The 14,811-nt window shown below is 42.4% G+C and overlaps 1 protein-coding gene across 1 annotated transcript in view; it reads right to left on the bottom strand.

The window, feature by feature from the left end:
* Positions 1 to 509: 509 nt before the first annotated feature.
* Positions 510 to 14,811, bottom strand: part of LOC144155813 (NEDD8 ultimate buster 1-like) — a 59,691-nt gene continuing 45,389 nt past the window's right edge. Inside the window, exon 10 of the mRNA XM_077687489.1 lies at positions 510 to 3,491. Within this exon, the coding sequence (XP_077543615.1) occupies positions 3,343 to 3,491 (149 nt within the window). The 3' untranslated portion in view covers positions 510 to 3,342. The remainder of the gene's footprint in view (positions 3,492 to 14,811) is intronic.

Below are 14,811 nucleotides of genomic sequence, written 5' to 3' on the forward strand. Positions count from 1 at the left end.
TTCGTCATGATTTCGTCATACGAAGATTGGATTTCGTCATGTACAGTTGGAGGCCGCGGAGGCCGCGGAGGCCGCTAAGAGGACTGGTACTAAAAAAGGTGCATTGCGCAGAAGTTTTCTACGCCTGCCAAGTGACAGCCCCGCACATGGGCACCAGTACACTGGCCTTATTTCCAACTTTCTCCAGGCATAGTAACCCTCCCAAAAGCGTGCTATGATTGTTATTTAGCTATGCAATAAAGGTGCAAAGCCAATTAATTATTTTTGGTGCAATCTTGGTATGGTGGCCACCAGGCAAAGTTGGGACTAAGGCCTGGGCTTGCTCTGCACACTTTGTGATGTGCTTTTTCATTTCATTCCCCCTCATGGCCCAAGGGGCATTGAAAAGGGGGTCATGAAAAAAATGCAAGAGAAATGGGAGAGAGTAATGCCAGCTTTATTTATTTCTAAGCAAAGAAGGCATTGTTGGCTGTCAAAATTCAGTCTTTAGTGCCACTATGAAGGCCAACTGCAGTGAAAATTTCAACCTTTTGAAAGCTTTATTTCCATATAGTCTGACTACAAAGACTGTGCAAAGTACAAAATGGCACTCTGACTATAAGACTGTAAGGTACAAAATGACAGCTGAAATGCACACTCACTCGGTTCAAGCAACCAGCCAAAATCTGCAGTTTTGAAAGAACTTCAGAAAAACGCAGCCATTACGGTCAGGCGGAGGTGATGTCACAGCCGGCCAGTGAGCGGCCAGCCAGCCAGCTGCTCTGTCAAGCCTGACGAAGGCGGGCTTTTCTCCGTCCACCCTTTCGACTGCAATCTGCCAGTAACCCGAGCAGAAGTCGATTAATGAGAAGTACTTGGCACGATGAAGATAGTTTAGGGCATCAATGATTCTCGGAAGAGGGTAGACATCCTTCTTAGTTACTTAGGTCAGGTACAAGAGTCTCCACAGAAGTGTCTTTCTTCTTCACCAACACGACAGGTGAAGCCCCCAGGTGAAGCCCCCAAGGTGAAGGTGAAGCCCCCAAAGGTGAAGCCCCCAAAGATTGAGTATGTCCTTGGTGAGTGTTTTCACAACCTCATGCTGGACAACACCTGCTCAAACGGCCCAAGTTGAGTGCTGCCCAAAGCTTTGTCACCCAAGTCGGAAACGTCTGCAAACAATGACAACACAGCGTAGTCGGCTTTCTCTAGCTGGTGATAGGCCCAGGCTTACCACTGGAGCAAATTTATCCGGGATGGTAGCAAGGGGAATTGAACCAGGTTGTTGGGTTGGCTGACAGTTCAAAGCAAAAATGGAAACTTAAGATTCACACAAAGGGACGTGGGTGGCGATGGAGATTCCTTCGGGAAGAACTTCAGTGTGGAATCCAAAGTTGAGGAAACGCAAGCAAACAAGCTTGTGGTTATGGTAACAAAAGTGTGAGGGAGGGGAACACTGCATGTCAGCAAACAACTACGATGGGAGCGGCAAGGTAGTCGCCATCAGGAGTGGCAGTGTACGTAGCGAGAGGAATGTAGGTAGCGGCCTGACTCGGCAGGCGATTGTGTTTGGAGAACAAGTGCCACGAGGACGAGTCTGGGGCAGAAGTCAGTAACTCAAGAAGGAGAAGGCCTATTGAGCAATCACGAGTGTAGCATACCCAGACAAGAAATAAAACCCAAAGCTAGTGAGGGCTCCTGTCTTAAAAAAGAAAAAAAAAAGAGGTAAGAGTGGTTTTGTCCTTTCCACTGTATGAGTGTTTGCATTATGCAAAAGAACCAGCGAAGAAAGACTCAGGACACAAGAAGAAACAGCACAAACACGCCGCTGGTCATCAGAGGCGTATTTGTGCTCCTTCTTCTCGTGTCCTGAGTCTTTCTTCGCTGGTTCTTTTGCACAGCATGAACCAACTTGCCCAGCATTTTGCACTCTTTATGTTTGCACTATCTGCCGGCAGGTGCAGTGTCATCTGTTACGAACCTATTTTGACACTTTCCTGCCTGTGGGAAAAGCAGGGATACTTGGTAGTCTAGAAACTATTTTTTGCCAAGCCACAGAAAACATGTAGCATATAAGTGTATGCTATCGAAATGTAGAAGGGCAAACTTCCTTCGCAATGGTAATTGTTTTAAACAAGAATATTTATGTGGAAAAAAAAAAAAAAAAAGAATCTAAAAAAAAAATAACTCGTGAAAAAAAGAAAGTGGTGATGCTTCACACAGAAAAAGAAACACACAAAAAAATTGAAGATGTACATTTTGTACACATACTAGCAGTGCAAAACTCCTGCAAGAATAAAATTGCTAACTGTAAAATTTCTTGACTTTAAAAAAAAAGAGAGAAAAAAAGGAGAGGACAGTGAGCCCTAGTGGATTTCGTGCCACTAGGGACAGCAGTTCCTCAAACTTGTGAAACATAAGTTGGCCGCACATGAATCACAGAAAACATTAGTTTTCTGCTCCACACTTTTTTGTTCATAGCAAAATTTAGAGTTACGATACTTTTGCATTTTCTGGGGCTGGTGTCGAACAGGGGTATCAGGTTCCTGGCTAGTTTTACGCACTTTTGCTTTCCATACTAAAATCCCATGAATAAAAGTTGCCCTCAGAGTCAGTGCTGCTAATATCATCCAAAAAATCGTGTGTAAGCTTGTCCAAATTGCTAGACACACAGCGCTTCCGCAGTGCGATTGCGCGCGATGTCGACGTCATCGCCATATCTCCAGAGCGACCGTCACGACTCTGGCAGTGCTTTTAAAAAAAAATCAACACCACGCGAAAAAACAAAAGCAAAGAGGATGTAAGCGTCTCCACTACTCAGTAGATGGAGCCAGGTTTCAGAGTGCACTCAGCAAACACCAAATTCGAATGAGACAACGTCAAAATTTGAACGAAAGCGTTGATAAACTGTTCCATTGATCTGAATAGGCATGGGCAGGAAAGTGTTAAGGGCTTCTAATTGACTAACAAGGCCTTTCACGGGACTACCAAACATATCCCAGTTGATTAGGTGGTACTACCTACTTCACACTTAAAGTAAATTTGGCACAAGTAAAATTTCTGTGCAGTTGGTCTTTAAACGGACTCCTACAGATAATTTCATGGCCCATCACGACACAGGTGACCACTACAAAATGTGCTCTTGGTATAAAAATAAATGTTGCAATAGCAACATGGGGGCAAACTCCAGTTTCATTATGGCAAGCCTACTGAGGTATAGCCAAACGTACGCTAGAGTATAAAATGATGGGCTTGACTCCTTTGCACAATGCTACAAAGATTAGTTTCCTTTGGTAAATGGTTTATACTGGCAGTACATTGCTGACATAATCTGAAGGCGGTTTAAAATGCAGTGAGAGCTTTTCAGTAGCCCAGGCTGGCGAGCTTCGCTTCGTACTCCTTTAAGTATGACATCTCCTCCTCGAGGGACACATCGAGGAAATCTTCTTCATTTCCGGAGATGTCGTGTGAGATCCGTTGCATGGCTTCTTTGTTGCGCTCTTTTTCATCATCTTGTGAAAAGAAAAGAAAGTGCCGCAGAGATTACACAGCAGCATGCGCACAGAACACACCACCAACTTGTTTAATTTGTTTGCGCGCTTGCAGACTGCGGCAGAACTCACAAGGCAGCTAAACGTTTAAAATACAAAAATTAAATGTTCACTATTTTTCAGCAAAGAATACAAAAAAAAAAAAGGTGGAAGGGGGGAGGGTGTTTGTAAAAACCAGCATATGTGTACAACAGTCATGTCCAATAAGGCTGCCAATTGCCAATGAGACATGCAAGAAGCCATTATGCGTTTAGTTTTCTTTGATAAACAACACCTGGCTGTGCTACCAAACTTGCTGGATTTACAGGGTGTAAATTCCAGAACGCTTAAGTGAAGATAAGCATTTACAATCATTGTATTAGGGCTCCCTGTGCATTACCCCTTTTTTAGGGATCAATGAGCCACACTAAATGTCTGCAAGCAAGCAATTCAATCAACCCACAAAACTAGTTAGAGATCAATAACAGGTGAAATGTTGTTGTGGCACAGTGGGAAGATGTTCATTGATTGATTGTAGGGTTTAACGCACCGACGCTACACGGGTGATGAGGCGCACCATAGTGGAGGGCTCCAGATTAATTTTGACCACCTGGGGATCTTTAACATGCACTGAAATATCCAACACACGGGCGTTTTTACTTTTCGCCTCCACCAGAAAAGCGGCCGCCGCGGATGGGAATCGAACCTGCATTCTCGTGCTCAGCGAAACCAACTAAGAGAAAGCGAAGAGAAAGCTAGCCATCGGCAAAGACAGGGTATACGCACTCAGAGATTAGCAGGGTAACATTACGCACAACTTGGATGAGTACAACTTGGATGAGCACAACTTGGTAGCAGAACGATTCTACACCAGGCTGTATGGGAGCGACGTTAGACCAAGGGAAACTACTGAGAGCACAAACTCAAATTGCGATGTCCCACTAGTAACTAAATAGGAAGTTGGAAAGGCTCTCAAAGGCATGAAAATAGGAAAAGCTGCAGGACACGACGGCATAACCATAGATCTTTTGGAGGAGGGAGGAGATATTTATCATCATCATTAAAATTTATTTACACACTTAAGGGCCACTCTTAGGGTATTACATAGAGGGGGAGGGGACAATCAAAGTACAAATGGTACTGAAAATGCAATTCATAGAAACAGTTTTTGGATTACCAAAACATTCAGGTAGCAACAAACAACAAAAAGCTTGTACTGGAAAAGTTTCCTGTACTATTTTCGGAATGGTTGAAGACTCAAAAAGTGCCCACAGCGTGGAAAAATGCCAACATTACTGTATAACCTCGTTACAACAGACCATGACAGTGACCACAATTTCAGTCTGCTGTAGAAGAAGTATGAACAATCTAAATACTGTTACTACTTTGATAGAATCATGGATGACTGTTATAACAAGAGTTCGGACTTTTCAACTGATAGAAAACTACAGTAAAAGCATGCCGGTCATTTCTCAAAATTCACTTACAACTGAAAAAGGTTGATAATGGGTTTTGACTTGGGTTTTCCGGCGATTTTATTTTCGTGTGGCGATATGAAACACATCACATAATCAAATGTATGAGCCTTCCTACATTTGCTGCGCTCCAGTGGTTGGGCACCCTCTCCATCTTTTTGTTCGCTCGTAATATTATTGCTACTCTTTCACTTCAACCTACACTGACATTTCCATTGTCTACACATGAATATAAGCAAAGTGCAAGTAAAAGTCTTGTTGCTAGGCTTGGAGGTTTAGCCACCTATATTGTATGAGGGCTTACACTTTTGTGTTTCAGCTATGGTAACTTTCATATATAAACATCTGACCTGTAGCACTCACACTGTTAAATTTTAAATCCTATCACTTGACTTACAGGACATCACACACATACTGCAAGTGCATGACTGCATGCATTTAACAGTCTCTTGGATTTGGCAAGCAAAAAGTTTCACTTCTACTAATTTACAATTATATTTAGTCGTTTGTAATCGCTTTTCTTTGATCACCATTGTACATCAGAAACACAGACACGGCAAATGTATTAAATGCAAGTTTGTTTGCATTTGAAAAGTCCATTGTAGAGGTGAAAAAAATGGACTTCCAAAACTTTGAAACCAGTCTGTTCTATCCAAATATGTTGTATAACAGAACCCACAGTAAAAGTAGTTTAATCAATGGCACAGATAGGAATATGAACCAAAGATTGTAAATCAGTATGCTGTATCCAAATATCTGTTCTAAGCAGATCTGTTCTAACGAGGTTACACTGTATTCTGATCCATAAGAAAGGAGATCCCAAGGACCTCAAGAATTACAGACCCATCAGCCTATCTCAGCTGCTTACACGCTGCTTACCAAAGTTATAGTTAGCCGCATAGGTGACAGCCTGGATTCCAAACAACCCAGAGAGCAGGCTGGGTTAAGGGGGGGCATGGTTCTTCAAACAGCTTCTTTTAATTTTCAAGTAAACTTTGTGAAACTGGTCAGACTTACTGCTTTTTTCCCACTGATTTCGAATATGCCATTATTTTTCCAGCTGGTCAATTAGTTCCCAAGATAATTAGAGATAATTGGCCACTTTTGGAGGAGCAGTAGACAAAACAGTGGTGGCGATAAAACTGTAATCTTTATATTTTCCATTACTATGAACCCTAGTGAGTGCAATAATCAAAGCAGTTTTTTGATGCACCGTTTGGAACTGATGTTACAGCTCATTAAACTTCGGCGTTTGAAATGGGCACTCAAAATGGTTCCTTGCCACTGGTGCCACCAAAGTTTAATGAGCTGTAAAATTAGTCCCAAGCGACGCATCAAAAAACTGCGATTATCGCACTCACCAGGGTTCATAGTATTGGAAAATACAAAGATTACAGTTTTATGACCAGCACTGTTTTGTCTATCGCTTGACCAAAAATGGCTAATTATCTCCAATTATCTTCAGAACTAATTGAACAGCTGAAAAAATAATGGCATATTCGAAATCAGCGGGAAAAAACCTGCAAGACTCAAGTTTCACAAAGTTTACTTCAAAACTAAAAGAAGTTGTTTTAAGACCAGTGTCCCCCCTTAAGGAAAGGGTACTCAACCATGGATCACTGCCATGTTGTCAATCAAGTGACAAAAAAATCCGCAGAGTCCGCTAAACCACTTTACATGGCATTCATAGATTAAGAGAAAGCGTTTGATTCCGTACTCACTGCAGATGTTTTAGAAGCACTAAAAGACCAGGAAATAGAGGGAACCTACATAAGACTTCTAGAAGTCATATATAAGCAATGCATGGGCAGGATGACCCTTTACAAGCAAAGCGATAAATTTCCGATCGGAAAGGGAGTAAGACAGTGAGATACCATCTCTCCAAAGCTATTCACAGCATGTCTGGAGGGGGTATTTAGAAAGCTTGATGGGGAAAACATAGGATTAAGGATAAACGGGGAATACTTGCGCCATTTGAGGTTTGCGGACGACGTAGTCTTGCTGAGTGAGACTGCAGAACACATGCAAACAACGCTTGAGGAACTACAATCAGAAAGCACGGCCGTGGGGCTAAAAATAAATAAGAATAAATCTGAAGTAATGAGGAATAAACATGCCAAAAATGTCCCCTTCAGCTTAAGAGACGAAACGCTAGAAGTAAAAGAATATAACTACCTCGGACAAATGGTTAGTGCTGACCCCAACCACGAGAGAAATCCGCCGCAGAACAGGTATGGGTTGGGGAGCACTCGGCAAGCCCTCCAAAATATTGAAAAGTAAGCTACCTCTCTCAAGCAAGTCACTCAAAAAAGAAAAATCTACAACCAGTGCATACTGCAGGTGATGAAATATGGAGCTGAAACTTGGCGCCTTACGTAACAACTAGAAAGCAAACTTAGGCCAGCTTAAAGGGCCATTGAACGAATAATGTTAGGAATAACACTCAAGGACAGAAAATGAGCTACCTGGATCAGAGAACGAACTTGAGTTGACGATATCATAGTTCAAATAAAGAAAAAGAAATGGACTTGGGCTGGTCATGCAGTGAGATGAACCAACAACCGGGGGGCAGTTAGGTTAACAGAGTGGATACCAAGAGATGGGGTCTAGAGGAAGGGGAAGGCCATTAACCCAATGGAAGGATGAAATAGAGAAATTCGGGGGTAAACTGTGGACTCGAGCAGCACAAAACAGGAGAAGTTGGAGGTCAATGGGAGAGGCTTTCATCCTGCAGCAGACCTGAGTAGGCTGCTGCTGCTGATGATGACATTGACTTTGTCCTACGAATAAACGAACCGCATTATCGAGCTTCAGTGCACGTCTTATACCTTATGTAAAATACAAGGAAGAGCAAGAAATGGCAGTGATGAAATGAAACAGGAAATTGTAAAGTGTAAACCGCATAGTAACTCAGCATGCTACTTAACTCTTTGTTAGCGCAGGAAAGTTGACCGATTTTTAGGGGTCTAAGAAAATATTTTTTGTGTGCTAAACACATTGGTTAGTCACATATTGAGTGACATAAAATACAACCATTCAATGCCCTTTCCAACAACACCAGCTTTAATAATGTTTTCCTAAATAATGATTGCAAAAAAAACTATCAAATTCAAAATTTTTGTCCAGGCGTCAAAGAAAATGAAAAAGAGAAAGTTGTGTATAGCAAACCACCAGTAGTAGAAAATATTTAAAGTACGCATGCTGTAGGTAAGCATTTCAACAACCCGTCCTAGAAAATAAATTGAGTTGTGCACAACAATTTGCCAGATATAAAAGAAAATGTTGGCATGCGTGGTTCCCATGCCTTGCGGTGAAGCCAAACCTCCATTTCAAAATGCACAATTTTGGATGGTTCTATGGAAGAAATTGCATGGTTTGACATTACTAGAGGCACCAATTAGTCCCCGTGTGATGTAAAAACACCTTGTCAATGATTACGGCCAGCACAAAAATCAGGGCAAGCAAGAGATGCGAAGAAATCTGCTTGGAGTTGAAAACCAAACCTGGTGGTGGATCCTTGTTGACGTTCTGATCATCACTTATCTGTCCAAACTTTAATTTGCGGTTTATTATCATCTGCTGGCTCGTTAGGGTAGCCTTGCTTGTAGGAAGAAGGTGCGATGTGCTAAAATTGTGCCCAGCAAGATTTCACCAAGCATCTGTCGCACGATAGAGATTTCAGCTGTACGAGCAAAGAGATTCAAGCACTACAAGCCTCCTAACATTTTCAAAAAGAAACAATATCAAGCCTGTTGGAGACTGTCAGGACTGTTCTATTCGATAGACAGTTCTACTAAGAAGCGACACTGGCCGGTGAACAGCTTGCAGTGTTCAAAGCCAATTGAAGCACCCTACTTGCCTGAACTGATATTTGATGGCTTCCAAAAACATCCAAAATTGCAACATTTGAAAGAGGTTGGGCTTCACCACAAGGAGCACTACGCATATTAACATTTTCTTTTATGGCTGACAAATTGTTCCATGCAACTCAATTTTTTTTTCTAGGACAGGTTATTGAAATGTTTACCTACAAAATGTGTATTCCAAATTTTTTCTAATACTGGTGGTTTATTATACACAAGTGCGTTTTTTTTAAATTTTCATCGACATCTGGACAAAAATTTTGAATTTGATAATTTTTTTTGCAATCAATATTTATGAAAACATTATTAAAACTGGTGTCATTAAAAAGTTTGCGTAATCATCTGCATTTTATGTCACTGCAATGTGTGCCTAACCAATATGTATAGCACAGAAAAAATGTTTTGTTAGACCCCTCAAAATCAATCAATTTCCAAGTGCAGTCAGTGGGGATGTTGTGTAAACCAGATAACTTGCACGTGCAAAACATGTGAACACTGCAATAGCAAGAGAAAGGCAGCGCAGCTGGTGCACGGACGAAAAGAAGACTGGACACACACGAGTGCTCATTACTTGCAGCGCTGCCTAAAAACAAGTGGGCTCGCTACAATGTTTTGACACAGCTTGCTTGGGTGTAAGAGTTGTGTAACTAACATTCATTAATTCCGGCACTACTTCTAAAAGAATCAAGAGTCAAGTAATCACGCTGGAGCAGAGGTGTAGGGCGAACTGTGGGCATTAGTAGCTATGTTCACGCGGCATCTTTTGCAATAGTGTGCAACATGATGTAATTTCAATGCTTATTAAAGGGGTCGTGAAGAGAAAATGAAGTTGTCTTTGCTTAATTTTGTCTGCTTGAACGACCTTTTAAGAACATAAATCCCAAATATTTTCACTATTTATTGCTTCTGGAATTTAGGAGGCGCCGTTGAAATTCACGTTTTGAGGAGCATTGCAAGCGACCATGCGCGCACCGGCGGTCGGCAGCGCAACTAGAATGACGTCACGTCAAGTACATTCGAGAGTTCAATGCGGTTCAATGTTCTTTATGTATGTTCTTTACAATGTTCTTTATAATATTCTGCAAAGCTGCAAGCCCAATATTTTAAAAATAATGCATCCTTTATTCGTTGCCAAAAAACAGTTTTCTATCCACGTGAGCGGTGTCGTGACCGCTTCAGTTGTCTGGCAACCATTGCAGCAGAACTCAGACCTACTGGGTGTTTGTACAGTTTGTAGCCAGTTTCCCTGCTGAATTTCACGTTCTTTTCCCGAATTCTCTTAGGAATCTTATCTGTTTTGTATGAAATGGCCCAAGATCGCTCAAAAAAAAAAAAAAGTGCCCCATGTGCGATTCGAACTTGCGGCCTCCGGGCCAGCCCAACGTTACGGCCAGCCTAGTCGGACATTTTATCCACTACACTATCGACGTGGGAAGCGCGCGCGCCGAAAAACCGCTGCATAAAAGCCTCTACGCATTTGTAACCCAGAAGTCTGTCGTGTTTTCATAAATTCTAATCTACCCAGAGCTTTAACCGCCAACTTACTGTTGAGCGCTTCTGCAGTAAGCCAAAGCGGAGCGTATACAATCAACAAAAGAGCGTTAACAGCATTGTTTATTGCAGGAAACAGGAAAGCAATCGTCGAACTGCGTGATGTTGGGACTCGGCGACTCGGCGCTATATCGCTGCTTCTCGCTAGTTAATTTTTGCGCTTGATGAGTGAATAATGGATGGGTTTTAAGTTCCGACTACTCGAAGTTCCTTTGATAAACGTGTTTATGTAATAACCTCTCATTTTAAGCGTTCGGTCATGTATCTCGTCAGGTCAGAAGTTTCACGTTCGCGCAACTCACATTACAGGCTACGTGAGACAGACGTCGGCAAACTTGTGCAAGAATATCGGCTAGCAGAACTACAGTCGTGGACACAGCGTAAACTGTTTACGAATGCCCAGTATAGATTAAACGTGGTTACCTCTGCCTGCGCATCTCGCCGGTGTTGTTGACTGAAAGTTCGACCATCTTGATCAGGCGCATCAGAGATCAGACGTCTCCCGTTCAGTTGCAGGGCGAGTTTCATCATGGCGCCGATGTTGTAGCTTTATCTGACCCTTTGCAAGCCCGCTCTATGCCGACATATTGTGCAGACGAGGGAGAACTGTGATTGGCTTCTTACTGACTTACTGAAATGTCACTTCACGAGTTGAGGAGGAAAGCCTCGGTGAAACCGTAACTGCATTTGTTTACCTATTTGCCGATATCGCGCGACGAAACGGGTATGCTTTGTTTGTTTATCAAGGTTCCACGGTTATAAGCGCACACACAACACAGTTTTTTTGAAAATCTCTTCACGACCCCTTTAAGAAGCAGGCTGTAATCTTAGGGACGCCAAAAAAAACCTTATTGAAGGGGGCAGTTGGGTCTTTGGGGCCGAAAAACGGTCAAAAAAAGCGTTTTCTCAAAAATGGCATTTTTGGCCTCCACGGCCATTTATCTATCAGTCTGTAAATTTCCTCATCAAAAGACACCATATTTTGTTGTTATTATATTATAATAGCATTTTAAAGTGCACTCTACAGCTCAGTTAGCGCAGAATGCGATGGTGAAACGGCACTTTTCTTGCAATGCAAAGCTAGCATTTCATCCTCAGATATCTTGGCACCCAGAACAGGTACAACTTTAATTCTTTTTGCTTCTGATACGGAAATATGTGGAGAATACAATGTTGGAAACAAATCTTTCAAATGGAGGCTTTGGAAAATTATTATTGTGTTCAATTGGCACCACCTGCGAGCCATTTCTGGGAGAGCGCGGGAGAAGCGAAGTTCCCTGTGTTGTATAACGACCAAAAATAGCTGAATCAAAGAAGTTCTTCCTATGTTGTATTCTTTACTCATTTGTCTGCCTAGCCATGGGGTAATTGCCATTCTGTATGGAGTGGTTATTTTGTAACTGTGACCCAAAATAATGGCAATTAATCATTAATTCAAAATATAATCAACTTACAAAAAATGTAATGGCAGGTTTGAAATCGGCTCAGAAAACTCTATAACACCGTGCAGTTTCAGCAAAATTGGTTGGTAAATAAAAAAAATAGCTCTAAGACCAGTCTGCCCCCTGAAGTGCAAGCAGGAGTGGCGTTGTTAGCCCAGAACTAGGTTATTTACCACGGCGACAGCTCTCTTCACCACCCAAAGAGATGTGAACGCTAAGTCGCTGCTCAAATCGTGTGAATAGCTTACGCATAAGGCGCAATTAAGGTTGCCGTCAAATATCCTCACTGGCAAAGCCAACTTGGCTATCGATTTCTACCTTGTAAAGCCAAAAAACCCCGAAAGCGTTTCAGCGTCCCTGCCAAATCAGGGCCCTTTCTGCCCACGGCAAATTGGCCGCCGACCGGTTTGCCCGGCTTCACCTCACTGCTTTGCCGGCTATGGGAGACCTGCACTCCAGAAGTTTCATACAACCTCCTTGGCGCACACAGAGCAGCAGCTTGCGGATGTGCAAGGTGGACAAGTTGTTTTGTTGTATGTGCCAAGACTACGACCAGCGGCCCCTGCGGCCGCGATGACTCGCTTGGTAGGTTTTAGTTTTCCTGCTAAATTACACGGCTGCCTCATTCGCTTCCGGCCTCTCTTTACATCTTACTGAAGTCGTGAAATGGCGTGAGGGATACAATGTGTTTCACAATTGGTAATTCCTCGGCAATTAAAGCATCTTTCACCGCTGATTAAACACAGAGAGAGCTACGGTGCAGTTGAACTTTTGACTGAGCCCAACTTGCTAGTTGCCTTCAGTGCCCCTTTAGATTTCGCAGTTTTTCTCACTGCAATGCGCACGCATTCTCTGTATGCATGATGTGTCATCTCTTGAGGCATATGTGAATTTTTTTTGTTGAATTTTACTTACTAGGGTGCAGCGTTCTCACTTGCACGCTGTTCGCTGAGAAGCACGGCCGCTTACTCACAGCGTGCGACGATGGTGCATTTAGCGAAAACGATGATGACTTTAGTGAGGAAGAGAATTACATGTATCCATCAGATAGTGATGACAGTGATTTAACACAAACGAGTGACGAAGGCCATGACGGCGATAGAGACAGCATTTCTGTTGACACACGCAAGAGAAAACATAAATCACGACGGAGATAGAAACAGCACCTCTGTTGACAAATTAAGACAAAAAATAAATATCCTCGGAGTTTTTCTTGCACAGTTTGTGTTTTTCTTCGCGGTATCAGAAACAGGCAAAACAGATTCACCAAACCAGCCGGAAAGTAGATAGAAGTTTTGGACCACAAAGGTCCCTTGAAAATTTTCCAGATAGCATGTAAGCGAGTGCTAGTGTAGCTTCTGGCAAAACTTTCCTATTTCCAGAACCCATAACACCCTTAAAAAAAAAATTCTGGCTATGGCCCTGCATACAGCTGAATCTCATTTTGCCGAAGTCAGTGGGACCCCAAAATCATATTGTTAAATCTGCTGGGGACCAGTGTTCATGCTAACACCTAATTTATCTCTACAATGCATGCGTCTAACTACTCAAAAAACCCATTTTGTTGCTCCCAATTGCACTTCTTTGCTGCTAACAAAACCCAATTTCACTGCTTAGCTTTGTGCGGCATTTCCTTCCATGTGCTAGCTCGTTTGTGTGGCTTAGACTACTGTACCTCAAGCTAAAATACCATGCATCTGATTAGAATCCATGCTCTACTATGCTTTATTAATAAAATTCTGCATCTTCCTGACTGCTTAGTTCTTTCAAGAGGTAACGTTTTAGCAAATACAGTTGAACCCCTTTATAAGAGACACGTACCGAGGAGCAGTTTCAGTTTCTGTCTCTTATACGAGTCTCTTATAAGTAGGGAACCATGCTTATAAAACTTACTAATCAGACCCTAGTTCAATGTGGGCACCGTATGACTAAAATAAGCTCAAAAGAATGCTACAGCATGTTGCAAAAAATTCATTCTAATTTATGTTTGGCCCCCAGAATTTATGAAACAGTTCTGAATCTTTGTTTGCTTCATGCCTGTATTTACACTGTCTTTTACAACCGATTCTACAAGCTTTTTTCCTTTCACTGTTTGTGGAAGATGAATCGTAGATGTCGAGTTCACAAGCCTGATGAATAGCCAGAGCGCACGACTTCTTCCGCTGTGTGCTCAGGCTATTCATTACGCTGGCAGGACTCAACATCTCCGATGCTTCTTGATTGGGAGCTACGCAAGTGGGAGAGCCTGCATGTGCGGTCGCGCTCCAGTGGATGGCAGTAAGCTTCAACCACTTCTGTAAGTTGCATTTCCATTGGAAGGGCTTCTCATCATGATTTCATAGCTGACTGAACCACTGTGTGTTTGCTGAAGTTATCATAAATAGCGACTGCAGGCGTCTGTCGTCCACCTGTGTTTCCACAATGGAAGCAACTGCAATTAGTGACTGGTGGCACTGTATCTGAAGTTTAAAAAATCTGTTACAAACGAGATTGTTGAATAAAGTTCAAGGATGACTTGTCCCTTATAACCAACCATCTTCTACATCCGATGTCTGTTATAAAAGAGGTCAATTTAATGGGAAAGATGGAACAGCCAACCATGTGGGTGAATAGTGTCTCTTACAACGAGGTTCAACTGCAAAGGTGACATGGTCTGCTCCAAGTACTTCTTACGAGCAGCATATACATAAGCACACTAATTTTAAAAGGTTTAGGTGTGGCCATTGAGGCCTTCCCGGTGAGATGAAAAAGTACATTAATAATAACAATACATTTTTTTAAGTGAGCGTGAATGAGCAGCATGCCAGGGTATGCATATGTGTGATAATAAGTTAAATACGCATCATCCCCTCCCCCCCATAAGCATTGATAAATGGCTGGACACTGGCCATGAGCAGCTCATCTCCCCCCATGTGCTAACCTTCTGGAATGCACCACCCCAAACACTGCTTAGTGCGATGACTGTAAAAGA

Source organism: Haemaphysalis longicornis, unplaced genomic scaffold, assembly GCF_048455015.1.
Source record: "Haemaphysalis longicornis isolate Haplotype H1 unplaced genomic scaffold, Haemaphysalis longicornis Haplotype H1 scaffold_1, whole genome shotgun sequence".
In the NCBI taxonomy this organism is placed as follows: domain Eukaryota; kingdom Metazoa; phylum Arthropoda; class Arachnida; order Ixodida; family Ixodidae; genus Haemaphysalis; species Haemaphysalis longicornis.